The following is a 24,793-nucleotide window of genomic DNA, read 5'->3' as shown; positions in this document are numbered from 1 at the left end:
TTTGTCATGATAGATCGTAGGGAAAAAAGGGAATGTGCAGGAGGCAATAGTAAATCTGAAGTATTTGTTTGATACACATACAAGTTTTAACTTTGCTCATACTCTACTTTCATATGCAATACAAAATCATAGTTTGAAAATTGTTTTTGGTCGCGATTGCGGAAATAGTTGCAGTTTAAAGGGAATAAAATGGGATACGTTCAACAAGGATTGCATTACAGTTTCGCCCAAGAATTTGGTGTTCTTGTCCTCTTTAGGTGCTTTATAATTATACGCTGATATTATGATAGTATAATAATAAATTGGGATTTTGTTATATTTAATAGAATCTTTTATATCTCATAGATTATCATACTGTTATTTGCACTATATTTATAAAATTAACTTATAGCCTTGTACAAAAAATTTAATCTATAAATTAGCGCTTTAGTACAAAAAATACGGGAGAAATCGCCTTGTCATTGGTTCGCCTATTCAATAATTCCACCCATTGCCGTATGGGTCTAGCCTTACCCTACCCAGACCCTGCCCATTGCCATCCCTAATTCCACCGCTTTGAAACGGTCAAATTTGATTAGCCAAAGTTGAAAACTGTTCCAATACGGGAGAACTGAACTGATTCCGCCGTATTTTCAAACCATGATACGAATGTGTGTTCACTCCAGATCTGCTGATTTAGTTTTTCTCATTTTAATTTTGACCTTATGCGTAGGATGCTGCGTCCTTGGAGGCTGCGTTGGATTGGTTGTGCTTAAATTTGTCTCGGAGTGAACTACCTGTAAAGTTCCGTGATGGATTGTCTCTGCATACAGGTATGCAATCATAAACAAAAACTACATTATTATGTTATAAAATATAAGATATAATCGACATACTAAATGGCATGTTCAAATTATGAAGACCCTAGTTTGTTAAGTTGGTATTTTAGTCTGAAATATATGATAATTTTGGCTACCTTTGTTAGGAGGGTCAATCAGTGTGGTGTCTACTGCACAGGAAAATTGGATTTCCTCAATTGATACGACAGCAAGATCCCAGGATGAAGTGCTTGAATATTCTATCATAACTAGAAGCCGCCATGATGATGACTCTTTGGATTTACATGAACCATCCCAAGCTGATTGGATTCGTCAATACATGGAGAAAGAGGAAGAGGTAGAATACTATTTGTTTTATTTTGTTATATATAAATGTATTTAAAAATAAATGTCATTGTAAGCTCAATAGCATGAATCATGTAATTCATAAGAAGAGATTAGATTGTCCTTAATCAATGATTTTTAAAGGTATGCCTTTCTGATGATTGTGAGTTGGTAAATTAAGAATAAGTAAAAGTATTATTAAGGGTAATTAGGAAGTTTGGTGTGATTTACATTGAAAGAATCATAGATTATATAGTGCCACTTATCCAAAGGTTTCCTAGAATGGCCTCTGGAATCTGGATCACCGATGTACCACATGTTCTATTATTTGAAATGGTGATTTCACGTTTGATTTATGAAAAAATTACGGTCATTGGCGTCATGGAAGTGGCATCTCGCGGGTGTTATGAAGCACTATGATTTCCTTGTAGCATGAATTGACCAATTACAAAAGACCAATTTAATCATTGTTATTCAAGAGTTTTGGAAGATATTTTTTAGATTGTCGCTTGAAATATCTGTAAAACTTTTTTTGGTATCTTTGTTTTTAAATTATGGGTTTAAATATTCATAGTAACTAAAATATGAGTATAACCTTAATTCAAGAGTTCTGACACTCTAAGCTTTTGCTGGCTTAAACAGCACAAGGCATTTCTCCTCTCGTGTATACTTGATGTCTTGTTATCGTGGAGATGATTTGTCTTTGTATTGCCGCTTTGCATATATCTACAGCAGAAGTTATATGGTTTGGTTAGGATACATATGTTGACCCTATTTTTTTCCATTAGTGTCATATGGGGATACAGATCATATGAATTCTGGAGGGAGAAAGGGTGTAAAGATTGTCTAATGTGTCCCTTTCAAATGTGATTGATTGAAGTTCTTTTTCTCTTTAGCCTTTCTGGTCCCCCCGCTTTATATCATTCTTTTTGCTGTTATTGAAGACTTCTATAGTTCTATAATTCTATTATCTAAAATGTGTAATTTGCCAAAACAAGCCTTTATATACCAGTTTGTGCAAGAAGAACCTTTTGCAATTTTACCTGGCAACTTGAGACATTAATTTTTTTCTGTGAGATACAACCTTAGCCTATTTTTAGAGTTTGACCCCTTTAAGTCCTTCATGTAAGAAGTGATTTAAGGGGGTTATGTGAGGTAAAAAGGGTGGGAAAAGGGTGGGAGACGTTAAAACATGAGGCACATGGTTCCCACATGAGGGATTTGAGTGGATTGACATTGGAAGCCGATGGTCAACGCCTGAAAATAGGTTAAGGGTGTACTCCTGGGAAAAAAAAAATTTAAGGTCTAAAAGGTATCTTCTTGCAAAAAGTGGTATATAAAAAGTCTGTTTCGGCAACTTTGCATCTAAAAATGCAAATTTTTATACGCATAATGATTTTTCTATGTGAACTTTTGTGTGTGTTATTTTGGAATGGTGTGTTCGTGTCCAACATTTTGACGACAACGTGGCCTGATGGTGAAGAGGATGAATATTCTGGGATTGATATGGATTTCAGGCAGAAGAAAGAATGGTATTTGAGAGAGCAGAGTTGTGGTTTCTTTTTCGCCATTTCTTCCTGCTCATAATTCTTAAATCAGCTATTATCAGTTTCACTCTTGAAATTTGCCAATTTTAGGTTGTGTTAGTGTGTTGAAGCACAGCTATCCAAGGTTTCGATCATTGGTAGGCTCTTTTAGGATGAACAGAGGTAATTGTGTAGGTCTCACATGACATTCTGGGTGGGCTACTGAAAATGAAAGGCACCAGGGGGCGGGTTAACAAAAGAGACAAGTAGACAACACCTTGTAAGTAGGGGTGAAAGTTCAATGTATGGTTTGGACTTAGGCCTAGTCCAAACCAATCCAATTTTGTTCAATCTTCTAGTCTAAATCCAAACCAATTAGAGTTTGAGTCTAAGGTCCAAATGAAACCAATCCAAATTTTCAGAAATTAGATTGGATCCAATATGAAATATCCGAAATGTCCAAATTTTAAAACTCTTATTCTTTCCATGAAGTAAATTAGGCTAGAGCATGAAAATAAAGTAATTCGATAATAGATGTTATTCATACAAGCCTAGAGAAAGAAAATGAAAGTAACCATTCGATTAGGGTTAGGGAGGTGGGGAACTGGTGAGAATTGAGATTGAGAAAGAGAAAATGAAGGTTTATATATATGATGGTTGTCGAGTGAGTGCTGAGTGTTAAGGGACTTGGGCTTTTAAAAAAAACCAGTTAGGTCTCTTAAGATACGCCCAGCCACATCCCAAATATACAAGACCTATTTATCTATTAAGTTATTTTGGAATTTTGGATCCAATTACATCCAATCCAAAGTCCAAACCAATCCGAAAATCCAAATTTTCAATCCGAATCCAATCCAAACATAGTTCGAGTCTAATCCAAATTACTAATATGGTTCAGGTCAGATTGGATTTTATCTAAATGCCTTTCACCCTACTAGTAATGTTATAGTACAGATACTTATTTCATTTAAGTTTATTTCCCTTTTGCAGATGGAATCTGAATCTTGGGAAGATATGCTGTCAGACGAAGGCTCTTGCAAAAAGGTATTAACACTCTCTTGTCGATGACTGGAGTTCATGTCCTGGTAGTTAAGACTGCTAAGGCGAGCTTCAGTATCTCTTGTATACATTGTAAATTTTGTTACAAGGTGTCTGGATGTTCAGAATTGTTTGGAATATTGGAAGAGATTGAAGCCTTATGTTTAGATATTTAGTTATGTTGGGTTTGAAATTGTTTAAAGCTAATGTCTCAATTGTGCTTTTGCAGTAGTTACTATAATGCTCTCAATAATAATGACGATTTATATTCCTTTTCAGGTTGCTGAACCTAGGTCATACGACACAGTTGTCCAAGAGTACCAATCTGCACGTATGGAGGCTATTGCTGCTAAGGAGAAAGGGGACAAACAGAGCCAGGAAGTGGCTAGTAAAAGAATTCGAATGCTCAAGCAGGAGATGTCAGCTTTAGGTTAGACTTGAATGCTTGGATACACTTATCACGGGTTCTTAAACGTGTATGGTTCTTTCTAAGGAATATTATATTTTTTGAAGCAGGGGAATATGATGTACTCATGTCTGAAATTAGTAATACGGAGGCATGTTGTTCTGTTTACGAGGAATACAATTCTAGTCTAGATGCATTGGCTGATCCATTGATTGGTAAAGTTGAGATGGAGCATTGCTTCAAGGATGAGGTAGCAGAACAAAGTATAACTGTCAATGATGTGGCAGCTTCACAAGAGGATGGAGAAGACACAGAGCTTGGTAACTTGTTCATTGAAGATGATTCATTTATTGCAGCCTTGCCTCTTCAAGTCTCGATGACACAAAACAAAGTAAGGGTCAAAGATAAACCAGCTAGCAAAGACTTGGAAAAATTGGAGGGCATCTGGAAGAAGGTACTTTGCAATTTGCACTATGATAAACTGTTCTCTACCCTTACTTGCCCCTTCTTGGTACTTCTGTGCAATTTTTAATGCATGAAGCTTTTTTCCCCAACCAGTTTCAAACATTCAACTTGGAGATTTCATTGTATTGCAAGTTTGCGATCTTCTTGGAAAATATGTTATTTTCCTAAGTAGGTTTTTGTAATTGTAGGAGCTGATCTTATTTTGCAAAACTTGGCTAGTCAACACGGCAATTTTGCTCATTTATTTGATTATCACACCATATTTATCCCTTTTTTTTATTAGTTGCAACATTTTGAGTTTCACGCTTGGCAATGCAGAGGTTTGATTACTTATATCTTTAATTATCAAATTCCTCCATTTATTTTTATAGTTGCACCATATTGGCTGGACACTATTCACAAACTTCATTTCAACTCTCTTGTATCATACTTCATTTGTTTCAAATTTGTTGTTACACTTCCCTTAAATTGAAATGTCACATTGCTTGCTACAAACTCTAAATGGACTTCTTTTGACCCCTAAACTTTCTAGAATATTCTTAATAAGTTGGTGGTCCCCCACTTTCTCCTTTAAAATACCCATATTTTTTTGTGACAAACTTTTTATTCAAAAAGTGGTGGTCCCCCGTTTCCTCTCTCTACGTTTCTTGAACCCACTTTATCTTTGTAGCAAGTATTTGAAACGGGGAAGTACATATGTAAGAAAAAAGATAGTCATGGGGTGTGAGTGGAAAACTCAAAATGTTGCAATGAATAGAAAAACCCAGGTAGTATTAGACAAAACCATATATGTGAGTGCCAAGTCCCTATATATTAGGAAAGTACTGTGAATCACACCATATTGTGCAATTTACCATGGAAAATATATATTATCACTAAACATATACTTTTTTGCACTTTCCACGATATATATAATTATATATATAATCGTATAAATAGGAATCTTAAGAAAATACGGATACATGTTATTTGGTGTTGGCTAAACGATGTTCTTAGAGGTGGTATGAGGCTTTTGGCAGCTTGAGCCAAGGTAATCATCTTCCCTCTTATTTATGCCGAGGGCTGGTCTTTTCAGTAGGATGTTGTTAAGTTTGAGTGTATGATTGACCGTTTTGTGGTGTGTAGGAAGGAGGTACAGCTGTGAGGGTGTCTCATTCTGATGATAATATTGTCCACTTGGATCATATGATTGAAATAATTATAAAATTGATATTGTAGATTTCTGAGCTAATCTAGTCTCAAGATTAATTTTTCTAGTATCACCAGGATTGGTGTCGGTTTTGCTATCTTGGTCTCAAGATTAATTATTCCTTGTCAGGTTCTGTAACCCAAAGTTTCTGTTGACCTTCCCTGGGCTTTGGATGATTGCTCTGTGAACTGCTTTATCAGGCTTTTCTAGTTTTTTTGGTAACTGGTTGTGGGGAAGAAGGGTTATTTTTCCCTTTTGGGGGAAACAGGGTCATTTATATTTATCCAATTCCAACTCCTGCCTTGATGATATACTGTGTCCTTTTTGGAGGCCCTGGTGGGTGCAACCATGAAACTGAATCAAAGTTATTCTGTAATAAAGGCTGTTTTGGTATGAATTTCCTACTTGCCATTTTCCTATAGTTATAACAGGTATTTGGACATCATATTCCGACATTCACTGTTACAGTTTTTATATACTGCATTAACCTTTATCAACTGTTATTGATGTTGCTATGCATATTGATGAACTCTGTCAAACATTTATAACCTCTTACATCTTCATAGAATAATAAGACGAGGTTCTAAAGGGTCTATTTGTACTTAAATTCTCAAAAAATCTTTCCATGACTCTTGCATGACAAGTGGTTTTGTTAACATTTTACAGGGTGATGCGACGAGGATTCCTAAAGCTGTTCTTCATCAATTGTGCCAAAGGTCGGGCTGGGACCCTCCAAAATTTGACAAAGTGGGTAAAAAAGGAAGTGGTTTCAGTTACTGTGTTAGCGTGGTGCGTAAATCTACTGGGAGGGGTAAGAACAGAAGATCTGGTGGTTTGATCACTCTGCAGCTGCCTGGGCAGGACGAAAGTTTTAATTCTTCTGAGGTAATAAACTATAGTTCTTTATTTCAAGTTCATGACCTCATTTAAGCTATTTACAGTGAAGAATATGTGCGATATGTGTTTCATGGGACTATCTTGATGTATATTCAAATTATCAAATTGGAATACACATGTAAAGATCGAAGAACAAACATTAGCATCAATGGCAACCAAGCTTAGTTTGGGTGAATATTTTAAGCTCTTTAGAGATGAAGTTACACCACTCAATGAACTATAACTCTCCTAAGATCACATATTAACTAGCGATGCTAATCAAGCAAAGGAATCAATTCTAACTCGGTTCTAATCCAAGAAACTGAATTGAGAATCAAAGATAATCACACACTTGTGTTTGGTCATAAAACTTCACAGATTTTTCATTCATTTCATTTGTCTATTTATACAAGTCTTATATGTCCATTTTCTGATTTTTAGGACTAAAAGAAAATACATAAAAATGCTGAAGTAAACATCCACTAACTATCTCCATAACTCCATGTAAGAGGACGTGTGAAATGGTGTAATAATGCTTAGAAGTGCCGTTGCATTACTTCCACTTCCTTAAATGACTGCATTTCTTCCTTGATCCTAGCTTGAATCGAGGCCATGATGTTGTGCTTTGAAAGCCACTGCATCACCTATTGAATAATCAGCACAAATGAGCAAGTAGGTGCCTTAAAAATAGGAACCACTTCCTCCTTCATTTGAACGTGCAAGGTGATCCTTGTAGGCGCCTTAAAAAGTAGGAGTTAACTCCTTGTGTGCTGGTTAATTTTCCCTTGCCTCCTCCCTCTTGGACGTGCATTATGGAGTTATAAATTACACCCTAAGACTTGTAAGTACAGCACAAAGCTTCATTACATGACTCCATTAAAACAAAGAACTTAAAACAACAACAAAAAACAAACTGAGTTGAAAGAAGACCTAAATAAACAAGGACTCTACTAACCCGACTTTACTAATGAAAGAACAAAGCTTTAAACAATCAAATTAACCATGGACACTTCATTCGATGGAAATAATGAGAATGAAACAATACTTCAAGCAAAGTAATGGCAACCATGTTAATAAGCTTCGGATCTTGAGTATCCATAGATGACCTCCATCATCCTCCCCTTCTTTGGAAGAGTTTGACCTCAAAATTGGTAACTCTACTTCTTCATCATGGAATGGACTTAGATCTTCAACATTGAAGGTACAAGAGACGCCATAATCACCTGGAAGTTCGACTTTGTAGGCATTATCATTCACCTTCTCCATAATCTTGAAAGGAATATCCAATCTTGGACTAAGCTTGGATTTTCTCTTAGAAGAAAAACGTTCCTTTCTAAGGTGAATCTACACCATGTCTCCTGGTTGAAAGTGAACCTACTACCTCTTCTTGTCATGTTGCTCCTTTGGCTTTGCATTAGCCTTCTCCACTTTTTCCTTCACATGTTCATGGAGATTTTGAATCTCCTTAGCTCTAAGCTCGTCTTCATGGCTGTATATTGTAGGTTGTGGAATAGTTGCTAAACCAAGAGGGGTATAAGAGTTTTGTCCATAACCAATGAAGAAAGGGCTATGGCTAGTTGTTTTGTTTGGGACCCTATTGTAAGCAAATTCAGCGTGGGGTAGGAGCTCTTTCCATTGCTTAGGTTGTGGTTAAGGCACGAAGAAGAGTACCTAGTGTAACACCCCAAAACTTTGGTTTAAAAATATTATAAAACATTCGGTTTTCATCTAAATATATGACCAAACCTTTAGGGTGTTACCGTTGCATCTATTGCTAAAACATTATGTGTTCCGAAGTTTTTTCCAAGGCTGTTAGCGTAAATCGTTCTTAATGGACATGGTTTTTGAAGTGGAATTCTAACCTTTCCATATTAAGGACATTTTTAGAAAGATTCCGTTTGTCTACAAAATTATATTGTAATGTTCAATATCATTTTACACGTATTTAACATGTGAAAGCACATGCAAGAACCTTTATTACAATGTTTTACTAGTGATGGCCCCCTCATAGTTTCCCTCCTTTTTGATTCACGGTAGAAACTTCTGATCTATCCTTCACTCAACTAAATGATGGATATTTGGTTGAGATCATGGCATATAGGATCTGGGACATGTCTTATAAGTGACTAATTCTAGTGGTAGTTATTTTTGAGCCAAGACTCGTATGGAGGGTAGGTTAGGGTAGGGTAGCCTCTATCTTTGTGCTAGGGAAAAGGATGGCATGTAACACCCTAAATTGTAGAACGAAATATATTTAAACTAAACAAAAAACTTAATGGAGAATCCAACAATATAAATAATTTTTTAGATGATGTAATAATCTAATTCAACATTCATTAATACCATCAATTTTATGCAATTAAATGCTCGATCTTGCTGAAATTTAACTCCTGAAGTATGGGTAAGTTTTAATTTGATCTTTAGTTCTAAACTCAAATCTCCCTTTTCTCTCTCACGTTTTCGCCATAAGTGTCCAAGGCGATCGCCTAGTGCCTCTCCGAAGGTGCGCACCTCCTTGCGCCTCTCGTAGGTCGCTTCGCCTAGGTCTTCGGATGCGATTTTCCTCACGCCGCTTACCTAGTCGCGCTTTTTAAAACTAAGCCCTTGCGCACTTAAACAATTTTGCGATCCTATGTCTTCTACAGATAAATCATTTGCTTCCTTCTTATCATCGAAATCCAAATAAGGGTCATTCTCTTGCACATTGTCTTGCTCAAAACTATCATTCTTCTTCATATACAGTTTTACCTTCTTGTTTGGGGAAGAAAGTCCTATTCCTAAACCTGTCATTCTGAAGATGCATTTTTCAATTCCCTTTGAAAAGAGAACTTTTTGTCTCTTCAAGTTTCATGGATACCTCCCAATTTCCAGGTTCAATGTTTGCAGCCATCAACAAGTCCCGATAAGCCCAATCCCTTTTTCCTAGTTCTATAGCAGCCATAGCTCTTCTAAACAAAGCTTTAACACTATTTGGGTTGAAATCCAAGACGATTGAACAAATTCAACTTGTGTGCTCGAACTCATTTTCTCTGCTAAAACAAGCTGCAAAATTTAAGGGAATGCAAATAGCCAACTCAAAACATTCAACCATTTCCCTCTCTTCTACAAATTCATAACAAGCAAGAATGACCCCTGGATATCCATATTTCTCCAAGCATCATCGATTTTCCTTTGCTGTTATTGTTTAGGTAACGATCTATCTGTTATTGTTAACAATGTGAAGCAATAAGTTCAGAAAACTCATGTGCTCCCCATTGAGGGAGCGTTTGGTTCACATGATTCTGGTATCAGGTATGGGTTTAGAATGAGCAAAACCCATACCTAGTGTTTGTTTTATTATTTAATAGATTTAAAACCCATACCTCAAACCCATAAGGTATGGGGTTTAGAAACCCAAGGGGGAGGTGGGTTTGGCTCATACCAATACATATAGGTATTAAATAGAAGAAAAAATTTCATTCCCAAATAAAAACCAAACACATGGTATTAGGTATCAAGTTCCAAACCTATACCACCTTGATTTCATTCCTCATTCCAAAGCCATACCACTATGTGAACCAAACGCCCCCTGAGTGTGTTACTTAACACATCATCACAGGTTCATCATAATATATTAGATGGACACAAACAAACATATCATAACAAGTTAACAACACACGCACATGCTAGCAAAAGTTGGGTGAAGCATTCATGAAAAACTTGATTAAAACCCATAGCATTAAGAAAGACACTGCGCAAAAGCTATGATGCTTTATAGATTACTGATTAATGATTTTGAATTGAGATCAAATTCGTTCCTTTATCACTTAAAATTGATTTTTTCAACCATGCTTTCAGTTGTTAGGCTTAGCCTTTATATTTAAGATTCAATCATCAAGGGATATATAAGAACAATGGGATGATTATTGAACATAAGAAGAATATGAAGATTAATTATAGCAGGCAAAAGTGCTATGATGTTGTATTTCATGTGTACCTAGATTCTATTTTTGGTTACTACTTCATGGCATGACTTCCCTCTACCCCCTTTTCTTGTTTCTTCTTTAACATGCTGTATAATTATCATTCTAAATGTTTATTTGCTATGCTTAACTGTTATATTTACTCCAATAATCTTATCAAGAATGCTTGAATTGAATTCAAAATCTCTAGAAACTGTATTAGTTGTCTCATTGATTTACTTTATATTATGGCATGTAATTGTTTCACATCTCCACATAGTCCCTACTAATCAACCTAAGATAGATGTTACTCACTCTATACTATCACATTAAATCATGGTCCCATTTAACATTGGGATCCAGTGCACTAGTAAAAAGCCCCCTCCAACCTTCCCACCAAACCTTTCCTACTCTTCTAACCCAGCAAATTACAATTCTCATCCAACTATAACTCACTTCACCAAACGCTCAATTCTCATTGAAGACAAATCTCTGCGAATTTCTCCTATGGGTGAGCCACTGATAATCATATCTCTTCAGACACACATCATTGTTGCTGCCGATGCCGAGAATCGAGTGCTAATTTCTCTATACCTTGAGGACAAGGTGAAAGTTTGGGCCGCCGGTAATGTAATGAATCAACCTAGGGAGAGGAGCACTGTTGGTACTGCATAATTATTTAGTTTTAATAGTAGCTTGAAGATTAAGTTCGAAAGTCAGTGAGGAAATGTTTCTATAAATATAGAAGATTGGCTTGGAGAGAGAGAGGTTATGTTGAATATTTGTGAAAAGTGGTCAGTTAGTTTAATTTGGAGAGTGTCATTCCTCTCGAAAGAGTGTGCTAGGTTGTAATTGGTGATTTATTCATCTATTCAATCATATTATCATTTGTCTTCCTTAAGGATCTTTCTCACTCCCCTAATTTCTCGTTCCTTCCATTAATCCAGTGTTCTTGGTCTGTTATCTATGCTATTCATTACTTTGTTTCTCGCAAAAAGTGACAAATCAAAGATTTGTTAAGACAATTTTGCCAAATATTTATTTATATAATGTAAAGATTAAATACAGTATCTCATGCTTGAAATGGAAAATGAAAAGGCCCCCTTCCAAATATGGTCAGGGGGCTGTGTACCCAACATCGAATCTGACCCGAGTCAGAATGGACACTTACCCAATTCACCCGACCTGACCAACTGTTTGCCGAGTATAATGACATGCTTAGGTGGATAGTGTCAGGCTTCTACGAAAGGCCTCCTATGTATACTTGTGTATGTAGTCTGGATCAGGATTCATATTGTACTTTAAGCTTGATGATTGTGATAAAATATTATGAGAAATTATACAGATTGGACATCAGAAATCTCAACTGTAGTGTATCTCACACTTTCATAATTCCAGGAAGCGCAGAACAGAGTAGCTGCTTTTGCCCTTTACCGCCTGTTTCCTGATATACCCACTCGGTTTCTGATTACTGAGCCATACGCTTCACTTATTGTGAAATGGGAGGAAGGTGAGCTTTGCAAACTTTCAAACTTATTGATGGCAGTTCTGTTTATCATCTTGTTTTAAAATCCCTGTGCTATCAGGAGAATCATCAAACATGATTGAAGACACTTTGGAAGATCGAAGGGCTGGTTTTGTGGATTCGTTGTTGAATGCTGATTCCTCAGTAGAGATTACTTCAGCTTATGTTGCTGACGTTTCAAATCAGAACGAGGTTTCTGATGTGTGTAGTGAAAAATCTGCTGCTGCTGCTTTCTACTGTAAGTGAACATTAGTTTCTATCATTCGCCATGATTTGTATTAATTCTGACAATTATACATAATTGTAGACATTCTTTACATGGTAGGAGAAATAACACTGGATGACACAACTAAAATAAGATAACAGCAGAAGCGAAGCCATCTCTGAAACCCCACAAACCTAAATTGTGAGAACAAAATTGATTAGTAAAGGCCTGAAAAGTGGTAGACATGAGTTATTTCAGGATGCATCTGTGAAGTAGGGATGTTAATGGGTCGGATTCGGGGCGGGACGAGCGTTACCCGCATCCATCACCCGCTTCCATCTGCTCCACCCGATCCATCCATCACCCTTTAACCATCACCCGGACCCATCCATCCACTTTTCACGGGTGAAGCGGATGGATCGGGTTAAATCGCATTGTATTGTTACAAAATAAAAAATATTCACGCCAACAGTGCAAAAGGTTCAACAATTGATAAATATGATAATCTTCAATGTTTAAATATCAATTAATACCAAAATCCAAAGACAAATAACACATTACATAAATATTGTTCCAAAATAACACACTCCAAATACAAGCCAACAACATAACACTAAAGTAGCAATAGCAGCACTACAACATCAATACATCACATTTTGGTACAAATGCATTAAAAATCCAAGCCATCTTCATCTCCCTGTTAAAGAAAGAAGGAATAGTGGATTAGGAGATGAATATAGATTAATTTAATTATTAAAGTTGTTAATATACAAAGACATTACCGAGTCGGCATCAACTACTTCACTTCCATTTCCACTAGTACTTCCCTCTATATCCACTGCATCAAAATCTTCTAAAATAGTTGCACATGATTGAACATTGTCGAAAGAAGATCCTATTTCAAAATAACAATTATATTAAACAAAGCAAAACAAAATAAGAGTATGTAAGATTGTAGAATTAATGGTTAGAATAATATGTTACCTCAATAATCCCCAAGAATCCGGTTTTGCATAGACATTAAAGCTTCCACGGTATTGATAGTAAGTCTAGAACGATGAGGGCTAATTACTTTTCCACCTGAATGCACTTTCTGATGCAATCGTAGAGGCCGTAATTGCTAAGATATCTTTTGCAATCCTTTTCAAGGTGGGATGTTTTAACTCAATGTTTGAATACTTCAAAATATCAAAACAATCACTCTCCGACAAGGCAACCTCCTCCAAGTAATGGTCCAATTCAGACTTAACATTCACCTTCTTTTTTGTTATCTTCATTTTACTCCACTTATCATCCACATCGTCCCCTTCAACTCCAACACCAACAACACTAGATATGGGTCATTTACCGAGCACACTACTTTCAAAAGAGTTGGAAGGATATATCTCATTATAGAATGCTTTGTCTTGGTACTCATACAAAAGGTCATGCAAAATGTTTTTCACTCTCTCAATCTCATTCTCAGCCTCGTCACCATAAATCTCGTTGAAATAAAACTCAACACATTCTACTTTATTCCTAGAATCTAAAATGGCACCTACACCTAATACCTCATTAATAATTAACCAATACTTATTGTACTTGTCAATCATCTTTGATGCCATTCCCTTGATAATTTGTGAGTCACTTAACAACCAAGAGGACAAAGCAAGTTTGATTTAACAAATTTGATGAAAAAATAAATTGGAAGTTCGGAAACTTTCTTCCTGAAAATAGTTCAATCACCTTATGGAAGTTTTTCAACTTATCACAAATTACTGATACAAATTCCCAATCTTGATTAGTGGGTCACGAACCCTTTTAATCCCCTCACCAATAACATCCAATCCATCTTGCACTATAAGATTCAAAATATGTGCACTACATCTCATGTGCAAAAATCTACCCTTCAAAATCAAAGATTCTTCACTAAATCTTGGTGTCAAAATATCCATCATAGCATCATTTGTAGAACAATTGTCAACAACCACAAGGAGATTTTTTCAGCAATATTATACATATTCATTGTATCCAGTAAAACATGAGCCAATGTGCTTTGTGTGTGAACAAATCACACATGCAAACCTATTATACAACAAAAGAGCAAGAATGAATACCAAACTAACCAAACAACATAAACAAAAAGCAACGAACAACATAAACAACAAGCAGCAAACAATGAATCAAAATAATAACATACAGAACATCAAATAGATGTATACAATCATACAGGTAGCACAAACCCATATAATACCTTAGATTCGAGCAAACATAAACCAATGTAATAACATATAGGCAGCACACACTAATATAATACGTTAGATTCGAGCAAAAATACCAATATAGTACCTCAGAGTTTTGTTACGCAACATCCAAAACTGATGGACCTAATGGGCAGTCACGACGACCATATAACCTCTCTTCTGATTTGAAGGAGTCCACATGTCAGTCGTAATGGCAACCTTTGACTCGCTATTCTCCAGCACCTTTTTCAACCCCTTTTTCAACCCCGCTTTCTCACTTGTGAACGTATTCATAATATCGGCTCTGAGAGTAGTATGAGATATGATCTTGAAGCTTGGATTTAAGGTAGTTACTGATCTCCTGAATCCTATGTGATTGAAAATAGCCAAAGGATACTCATGCATAATCACCATGTTAGCTAGCTCTTTCCTGGAAACTTCGTGATTAAAGTTTGTTGTATCCAGACTACAAGTACCATCAGATTTCCGGCTAACATTCAACAACTTTTGGTGAATATCAACCTGAAGATTCTTTTTTGAACACCTTAGATTCAAATGATCCTTTAGGTGAGAAGTCCCATTTGTGGTGTTAGCCGACAACATCTTATCACAATGAACACACTTTGCCGTTTTTTCACCATTTATCGTTAACTTTTCAAAATGATCCCATATAGGAGATGTAAGCTTTCTAACTTTACGGGAGAGTGGAGATGGAAGACTTTGTTTACCTTCAATTTTTTGTGCTTGTTGGGATGAGAAATCTACAGAAGATCGTATCTTTGAGATAGAAGGATGCAGCGGTGGACGAGGAGGAGGAGGTGGCATGACTGGTGTCTGACCATCGCCACTAATTGGAGTGAGAAAAACAGTAGAAGGGGTGGAGCGAGGACATGAAGATTCATATCCAGATACGTGGCCATCCATTTCCTATAGTAGCAAATAACAACATATATTTAAGAAACTAAGAACATCCATTGTTGATTAAGCTCAAAACACGTCATAAAAATGCTACGAATATATAGATTATATGCAGTTTTAGTTAATTTCAAAACCTCAAAACAACAGATAAACAAGGGTCGTATAAATGCTACGAATACCATCATAAAAATCAAACAAATAAAAATATAGGAAACAAAATCTTTGAAAATGAATAAAAATATGCAAAAATACGCTAGAAATAAGACAATTCCCCATGAAAACCCCCAAACTCAGAATCCTTGATGAGAAATAAGCCACTTACCAAAGAGAGGATCGAAGAATACTCGAAACACAAGAAAAAGGTTAACTTAGTAGTTAATTGATTCCGGTGAGTTACTTTCAGAAGTTTCCGGCGAGGCGGCGACCATTCAGAGAAGGGAGAGACCTGAGAGTGTGAAGACTGAAGAGTGAGAGGGAGTGAGAGAGATGCGTCGAACTAGAGAAGTAGAGAGTAGAGAGTTTGGGTCTGGGTACCGGGGTTAGGTTTAGCCGTTTAGGGTTATTTATGTAATAAGAACAATACATATATAGATTTTTATATATGCGGGTGATGGGTGGGTGGTAAATGGATTATTGGTCGGGTGATGGATGAAAAGTTTCAACCCGAATCCGACCCGAATCCTTCACCCGCTTCGTCTACCACCCGCTTTTCATCCATTTAAGCGGGGTTTTCACCCTTTTTTCTATATCGGGTGGAGTGGGTGATGGATTATCCAGTTGATATATCCATCCCTACTGCCAAGTGCTTCTTGTAGTTCTTCACCAACATATGGGACTAAGAGCATTGCTGCCATCTCGTCGGTTACCATTGGAACTACATTTTCAATGATATTCGAGGGTTCAGCTTTTTGACTCGATTTGAATGAGCTTTTCAAAGAAATTAATGGTTACTTCTGTAATTTGGTGTTCTTCTTCAAACTGATTTCCAGCTTCATCATTAATACTCAAAATACTATTTCTCTCCAAAGTCCAAACTCAGGTTTGCCTTAGCATTAAAGTCTATCATTACTTAAACAGAAAAGATTTGAGCCTATTGCTTATGGGAGTATTATTCAATATATCTTGTATTTTTAGGTCTCATGTAAGGAGGAGTGCTAATGTAGTAGCACATATGCTAGCTGAATTAAGCAAGTCTTTTCAGGGTTTTAAAGTTTGGACTTTGGATAGAAGAATTTCCACTTGAGGTTAATTGCCATGTAAGAAATGATGTTTTATTGATGATTGAATAAATTATAGTTTCACTCGTCAAAAAAATAAAAAGAAAGTTTTTTGGTGTCTATTTCATTACATCGACTTACCAAATATTGTATAACTAATAAATATTTTCATAAAGATGATCCATCCACCCATCTTATAGACATTGCTGCTTACTCAAATTATATTAGAGAACGTATGCTTGATTATTATACACTAGGAAGGAAAGACAAAATAAATAACTTGAGAAAAAAAATCTTATTAAGCACAACTTGCTATTTCTTATCTTATTCCTTGCTTCACCAAACAAGAGGTGACCATGGTCCAACACCTTTCTGTTCTCCTCTCTCTGTCTCTCTTATCTCTTTCTCAACCAATCCCCACCACCACTAACAAGCGGCCATGTCCAAGCCTAGAACAAGTAGCCAAAGGAGAATCTGAGCAAAAATTCAAAATGAAACTTAGATCCAAACGCCATTTTATACCATAACATTGACATATATAACCTGATTAAGTTGGGATGCCATGTTTATGTGTAGTTAACGTAACAAATTATTCTATTTTATTGTAACTATTTCATGAGTACTTCCTTAGATTCAATCTGTATATATCTCTAATATTTTGTGAAGGCAAAAAAACCTTAGTTTGCAGCTCATTTCGTACTTAAAATTAGTCTCAGGAGCATTTTGCTTATGGTCTAAAGCTGGTTTGGGCATCTTGCAGGGGATAACTCTCTGATGGAAAAGGAGTGTTTCTTGTTAAGACAAGAACTAGAAAATAAACGGAAGACACCAAGATACAAGGTTTGTAGTTGAATGTAATTTTGTTATGGTAAAACTGTTTAAGTTTCACTAGGGGCTTGTGGCTAAGAACTACGAAGCATGGACACAAACAAAGAGATGAAAAGAGGATTTTGCTGATTTAAAATTTTGATGCTAGAAAGACATAATTATTCTTGTTGCAGTCTTCCCTTAGGAGTTAAGACACTGTTGTATCTCTTATCTTTAAAATGTCAGTTTAATTTCTGCGTCAATGATGTATTTAATCTAATAGAGTTTTTTGTCATAAACAACCTTTTAAAGTGCCATTTTGTCAGAAACAACCTTATAAATATTTTTTTGTGACAAACAACCTTTAAATGGGATTTTCTTGTCAGATCAGACCCTTCGACTATTTTCCGGCATTGACTTGATTTCATTTGGCCAAGATTTGATTTTCCGGCGAAGACTTTTTTTTTACCCCCTTCCCTCTCTTTTTCCCTCAAATTTCTTATTGCAAACCATTATCTCTCCTCTCTTTCACTTCCTTCCCTGACTCCTCATTCTCTCACGCAGCATGGTTTCTTACTAGTTAATGGCAACAAGCTAATTTTTTTTGTGCAACCATGGTGAAATGAGAGAAAAGAGATGAAATGGCAAGTTCACAAGAGATTCAAATGGGGGCTGACATTTGAAAGAGAGGAGAGATAGAATGGTTTCTTTAGGTTTGAAATAGGGGACTCTTCCCTAGGCTTCCAGCCAGTACCGATGTGGTGGCTTCTTGTGCGAAGGAGAAGGCGAGAGGGTGAGGCTGGAGGATGGAGAATTGGTGAGGCTGAGGTTGGGGTGGGGTTGGAGGAAGAAATTGGAGGGAAAAATAGAGGGAAGAGGGTAAAAAAAGTTTTCGCCGGAAAAATCAAGTCAATGCCGAAATGGTCAAAGGGTCTGATCTGACAAGAAAATCGCATTTAAAGGTTGTTTCTCACAAAAAAAATTTTATAAGGTTGTTTCTGACAAAATGGCACTTTTAAAAGGTTGTTTCTGACAAAAAACCCAATCTAATAAGATCAAATAATAAAATGCAGAAGTATGTAAATTAATCAAGCAATGTTCGAATAAGAAATAATAAACAAGAACTATATAGTTCTTAGTCTATTCAATGATAAAGGCAAAGCCACCACAATGAATAAAGCTAAGGGTTTTGAAAGCATAAAGGCAAAGCCACCACCAATCAAGGGAATTGTGTAAACACACTTAAATTTTTGAGAAAACTCACGAAAAACTATATTATTCACTCTATAAAATAATCGAACTACATGGGTAGTATTTATACTAGTTTATGCATGCTAATCCTAGAAGGAATCAAATAAACTAACCCCAATAGGCTTAGGACAAATCCCTAAGTTCTAAACTCTCTAGACTTTTGAATCATGTAAAATCTATTGTTTTAAGAACTTAGGCAAAACCATAATTCCTAATACAAACATAACTAGGAAAGCAATAAAGATATGAGTACTCTCATAGACATGCTAATATCACACGCCTATTCCATGCTACCTAAGTTGGTTAGCAAGCATGCTATCACCTTGGTAGTCATCCCCATGAAGAGTCCTCCATGTACATCAATTGAGCTAAGGTCTATTGAAACATTCTTATGAACAAGAGCTAGTAAACTTGGATCAACTACTCCTATATCCTCCTCCTCTTCTTTAGAAACAATTGACCTCAATTGAGCCATATCATCATCATGGACATAGGGAGCCAAATCACCCACATTCACAGTGGCACTCATATTGTAGTCTGAGGTAAGTCAAGCTTGAAGGCATTATCATTAACCTTCTCTACAATCTTGAATGTTCCATCTGAACGTGGCATTAGCTTGTTCTTTCGAAGGCCTGGAAACCTCTTCTTCCTTAGGTGCAACCAAATCAAATCACTAACCTTGAACACATGTTGCACTCGATTCTTGTTAGCTAGTTGTTGGTACTTGGTGTTCACCTTCTCAATCCTGGCCTTCACTTGTGCATGAAGCTTGAGCATAGCTTGCGCCTTCTCCTTAGCATCCACATGATAAAGCTCATCACTAAGGAAGGGAATAAGATCAGTAGGCACCCTAGGGTCAGCACCATTGACAACCTCAAAAGGAGAACATCTCGTTCCATATGTAGGTGATCTATCATAAGCGAACTCAGCATATGCAAGCTTCACATCCCAATCCTTGGTACTTTTGCTAACCAATCCCCTAAGTAAGGCGCCTCAAGTCCTATTAGTGACTTCAGAGACACTAACACATAGCTTTGTACCAAGGAGCTTCCATAAGGTCTTTTAAAAGTACCTCATGAACTTAGTATCCCTATCACTCACAATAGTTTTAGAAACACCATGGAGACGAATGATCTCCTTACAATACAAATCAACCACCTTTGAAGCATCATCAGTCTTATGACAAGGAACAAAGTGGGCCATCTTAGAGAACCTATCAATGACCACCATGATAGAATCCTTGTCTTTTTGTGTCCTTGGCAATCCCACAAAGAAATCCATAGCAACATCTTCCCAAGGACCATCTGGAATAGGTAGAGGAGTATACAACCCTTGGTGAAAACTGCTCTTGGCCTTATGACATGTAGCACAACGTGAGATAACCCCTTGAACATCTCCTTGCATCTTTGGCCAATAGAAATGCTCTTGTAGAATAGTCGAAGTCTTGTTCATTCCAAAGTAACCAACAAGGCCTCCACCATGAGCTTCCCTCACCAAGAGCTCACGAATGGAACAAGAAAGATTGCATAGCCTTTCCCCTTTGAAAATGAACCCTTCATGAATCACATAAACACCATGTGATCCCTTAGAGCATGCCTCCAACACCTCTCTAAACTTCTCATCTTCTTTGTAGTACTCCTTTACCAACTCAAAACCAAGGAGCCTTGAACTCAACACCCCAAGTAAAGAGTGTCTCCTAGACAAAGCATCTGCCACCACATTTGCCTTGCTTTCCTTGTATTTAGAAGAGAAGTTAAAAGATCGCAAGAACTCAACCCATTTGGCATGTCTAGGGTTTAGCTTTTGCTGTCCATGTATATACTTCAATGCTTCATGATCAGAGTGAAGCACAAAGTGACTTGGACGAAGATAATGACTCCAATGATCAAGTACTCGAATTATTGCGTAAAATTCCTTGTCATATATAGAGTAATTGAGCTTAGCACCACCCAACTTCTCACTAAAGTATGCAATAGGGCATTTCTTTTGTATCAACATAGCTCCAATGCGAACCCCACTAGCATCACATTCAACTTCAAAAGGTTGAGTGAAATCTGGAAGTGCAAGAATAGGGGTATTGCACAACAAGTCTTTAATGCTTTCGAATGCTTGTTGAGCTGTCTTAGTCCATATAAACTTACCTTGCTTGATACATTCAGTCATAGGAGCTATAATGCTACTAAAATTGCGCACAAACCTTCTATAAAAAGAGGCTAAACCATGAAAGGAATGTACCTCTAAAATGGTCAAAGGAATAGACCAACTCTTGATTGCCTCTACCTTGGATATATCAACTGACACGCCATCTTTGGGGACAATGTAGCCCAAGAATGTAACACTAGGAACTAAAAAATAACACTTCTCTAGCTTCTCATATAGTTTCTGTTTGCGCAACACCTCAAAGACTTCTCTTAGGTGACTTAGATGCTCCACAACATTTCTGCTATACACAAGGATATCATCAAGGTAGACCACTACACATCTGCCTAAGAAGGGTTTCAACACCTCATTCATCAATTTCATGAAGGTGCTAGGTGCATTAGGAAGTCCAAATGGCATGACAAGCCACTCATATCGTCCCATCTTAGTCTTGAATGCAGTTTTCCACTCATCTCCTTCTCTCATCCTGATTTGATGGTAACCACTCCTCAAATCAATCATAGAGAAGATAGTAGAACCAATCTAGGGATAGGAAAACGATACTTCACAGTGATGTTGTTAACATCCCTACTATCAATGCACATGCGCCAAGTACCACCCTTCTTAGGTACTAACAATGCAGGAACGACACATGGACTCATGCTTTCACGTAAATACCCTCTAGACATCAATTCTTCAATTTGCCTTTGTAATTCTTGTGTCTCTTGAGGATTAAACTATAAGGAGCCTTTTTAGGAAGAGATGCACCTGAAACTAGATCAATTTGGTGCTCTATGCCTTGAATTGCTGGCAATCCTGGAGGCAAGTCTTGAGGAAACACATCATTGTACTCACCAAGCAGACTCTCTAAGCATCTTGTACCCTTGCTGCTCCCCTTCAACCTCACGTGCAACCAAGATATACCCTTCACTTTCCTCTTCCAATTCCTTCTCAATCTCCTTAGCACTCACCAATAATGAGCCTTTTGATGTAGGAGAGGATGACAAAGGTTTCAAAGCTGTTTTCTTACCTCCCACAGTAGCAATACACACATTTGAACGCCCATCATACTTAACAAAACGATCATATTGCCATGGTCTCCTTAACAAGATATGACAAGCATCCATATTGCATACATCACATAAAACCTCATCTTTAAATTTGCCAATTTCGAACAAAATCAAGGCTTGTTTGGTTACTTTAATACCATTATCATCACTAAGCCAATTTAACTTGTAGGGGCATGGGTGATTAGAAGTAGGCCATTTTAGTTTATCAGTGAGAGTGGAGACACTACTACCATTGTCAATGATTAAGTCACATACCCTTTGCTTCACTAGGCAATGAGTGAAGAAAATCTTGTCCCTTTGAGTATTATCCAAAGGAGCTGGTTGTGTATGCAACATGCGTTTCATGAACTGGCTCCTCCTCAGAATCCACCACATAAGCAGCCTCCTCTTCATGATCCTTTTCCCCATCATGCTCCTCTTTTTCAAAGCTTCTCCTAGCATAGTCAACATCAATCTCTTGGATATCTCTCCAAATCATGACCCTATTGTTGGGGAAATCCTTCGATATGTGACCATAACCCTTGCATTTAAAGCAAATGCGCCTCTCTTCAGTAGCTAAGGGTGTGGAGGACTTCCCTTTGTCACCTTTAAACTTGTCAAACCTAGTGGAAGATATAGAACCACTTGCTTCATCGTTCTTGGCGCCACTTGGTTTGTCTAATGGCTTCACAAAAGGCTTAAAGGTGGAGGCTTTCTTGGCCTTGACATACTTCTCAGCCCTCATGGCTACTTGCACTACCTCCTCGAAGCTCTAATAGGGTTGAAGATCAACCTTCTTAGCTAACTTCTTGTCCAGACCAGCTATGAATCGAGCAATCTTGTGCTCAACCTTCTTATCCACATCATACAACATGTTGATCCTTTCAAACTCCACTACATATTCTTCGATACTTAGGGTGTGTTGTTGAAGAACTTGAATCCTTCGAAACATATCTTGTGTGAAATCAGAAGGGAGGAAACGTTTCTTCATCCTTGTCTTCAATTTCTCCCATGAATGTAGGCTAGGTTTGCCATCCTTGCGCCTTTTATTCCTTAGGTTCTCATACCATAGGCTAGCATATCCTCTGAGCTTTAGAATAGCCACCTTGAATCTCTTAGCATCATCATTGTCCTTGTAATCAAAGACCCTTTCCATTCTTTGTAGCAACTCTAAGAATTTCTCAGGCTTCATGGTGCCATCAAACTCAGGTAGGTCGAGCCTTAGGCCTCGATCATCCTCCTTTGGTGGTCTCTATGCCTAGGGTTGTTAGTCTCCTCATCAGAACTAACCTCTTGGGTGCTATTTCGAGTACTCCTAACAGGACTAGGAGTGTTGGTACGTTGGTTGCCACGCATGCCTTGTTGCATCATGCGCATCAAGTCATCCATGCGTGTGGTTAGATCTTCTAGTTGTCTATTCCTATGCAAATTTTGTGCTTGTTCAAAGGTTAGTCCTCTAGGGACTCTACCCTCTCTACCATCTCTTCCACCTTGCTTGTCATCGTCCATAGTTCAACCCAAACAAAACTTGGCTTGGACGCTCGAAACTTGTTCTCCAAGTAATGAAGAAACGAGTGTATGCTCGACTTTTTGGCTGTTTTTATGGATCTTGGATGATTTTCTTTAACCAATTGACAACTAATAATGATGTCCTTCGATGAAACTTTGTGGAAAATCAAGAATCTTAAAAAAAAGATTTGATCTTTAAGAGTTTCTTGAAGATCAAACTACTCCCCCTTAGAGGAAAAAAAGTTCGAGCAACAAGAACCTTGTATGAGTGCTCGAAAGCTTCAATGGATGTCACCAAAGCTCTTGATACCAGATGATGTATTTAATCTAATAAGATCAAATAACAAAATGCGGAAGTATGTAAATTAATCAAGCAATGTTCGAACAAGAAACTATAAACAAGAACAAGATGGTTCTTAGTCTATTCAATGATAAAGGCAAAGCCACCACAATGAATAAAGCTAAGGGTTTTGAAAGCATAAAGGCAAAGCCACCAACAATCAAGAGAGTTGTGTTTGCACACTCAAATTTTAATCAAAACTCACGAAAACTTCTTATTAATTCTCTATACGAAAGAGTTCATCTATTGAATACTTCTCGATGTATGTCTTATAAGAGGAGATTTTGTTATCCTCAAGCCTTCATGCAACTTGTGAAAAGACTACTTCAGAAATAGAATGTTTACTTTTTCAAAGTATTGTTGCTTACAATGGTTTTGGAAGAATTTCCTAGAGAAAGCATCCCAGAGGAACCACTTCTCTTTTTTGTTTTGAGTGTATATGCTCTTTTTCTCCTCCCCATATTACTGAATAAGAGAGATCATAGAAAATATATATATATTTTTTCTGTTAAAATTCGTCCTATATGACTTCGTGTGATAACATAAAGCTCTTTTCTTTTTGCTTGCAGAGCATGTTGGAAGCGAGAGCAGGACTTCCTATTGCAAAATCAAGGGATGAAATATTATGGTCTCTGAAACAGAATAATGTTGTCGTTGTTTGCGGGGAAACAGGTTCTGGGAAGACTACTCAGGTGAATGACGTTTATTCCTCTCGCATATGTGGATCCTTATTCCTTATTTAGTTATTTCCATCTCTCATTAGCTGATTCACCTTATTGTATCATCTAGTCTTTGTACTTCTTAACAGCATGAATACTTCATTCTTATCGGTTTCATTATAGGTTCCACAATACATATTGGATGACCTGATTGCGGCTGGTCGTGGTGGGCATTGCAACATTGTTTGTACACAACCACGAAGAATAGCAGTGAGTGTTTATCTTCTGTAGCATATGTCCCTCGTTTTGGTTGTGAGGAGTCTAGAAGCCATGTTTTGGTTAGCATCCTTTTTCACGGGTAGGTTGCAT

The 24,793-nt window shown here is 37.1% G+C and overlaps 1 protein-coding gene across 11 annotated transcripts in view; it reads left to right on the top strand.

The window, feature by feature from the left end:
- The window catches only part of LOC104896899 (DExH-box ATP-dependent RNA helicase DExH7, chloroplastic), a 62,142-nt gene that overhangs the window by 2,949 nt on the left and 34,400 nt on the right, over positions 1-24,793 (top strand). For 8 of the 11 annotated variants that reach the window (XM_048647258.2, XM_048647257.2, XM_048647260.2 and 5 more), the window contains 11 exons: positions 713-812; positions 965-1,155; positions 3,659-3,712; positions 3,986-4,136; positions 4,220-4,566; positions 6,433-6,651; positions 11,982-12,093; positions 12,170-12,346; positions 17,431-17,510; positions 24,335-24,457; positions 24,608-24,694. In XM_048647258.2, the coding sequence (XP_048503215.1) occupies positions 713-812; positions 965-1,155; positions 3,659-3,712; positions 3,986-4,136; positions 4,220-4,566; positions 6,433-6,651; positions 11,982-12,093; positions 12,170-12,346; positions 17,431-17,510; positions 24,335-24,457; positions 24,608-24,694 (1,641 nt within the window). Of the gene's footprint in view, positions 1-712; positions 813-964; positions 1,156-2,625; positions 2,675-3,658; positions 3,713-3,985; positions 4,137-4,219; positions 4,567-6,432; positions 6,652-11,981; positions 12,094-12,169; positions 12,347-17,430; positions 17,511-24,334; positions 24,458-24,607; positions 24,695-24,793 lie in introns of those variants that run through there. The other 3 variants (XM_048647259.2, XM_057395477.1, XM_048647263.2) reach the window with 2 other exon arrangements.

Source organism: Beta vulgaris, chromosome 6 (genome assembly GCF_026745355.1).
Source record: "Beta vulgaris subsp. vulgaris cultivar EL10 chromosome 6, EL10.2, whole genome shotgun sequence".
Classification (NCBI taxonomy): Eukaryota; Viridiplantae; Streptophyta; class Magnoliopsida; order Caryophyllales; family Amaranthaceae; genus Beta; species Beta vulgaris.
This window is presented reverse-complemented; position numbering and strand designations above follow the sequence as displayed.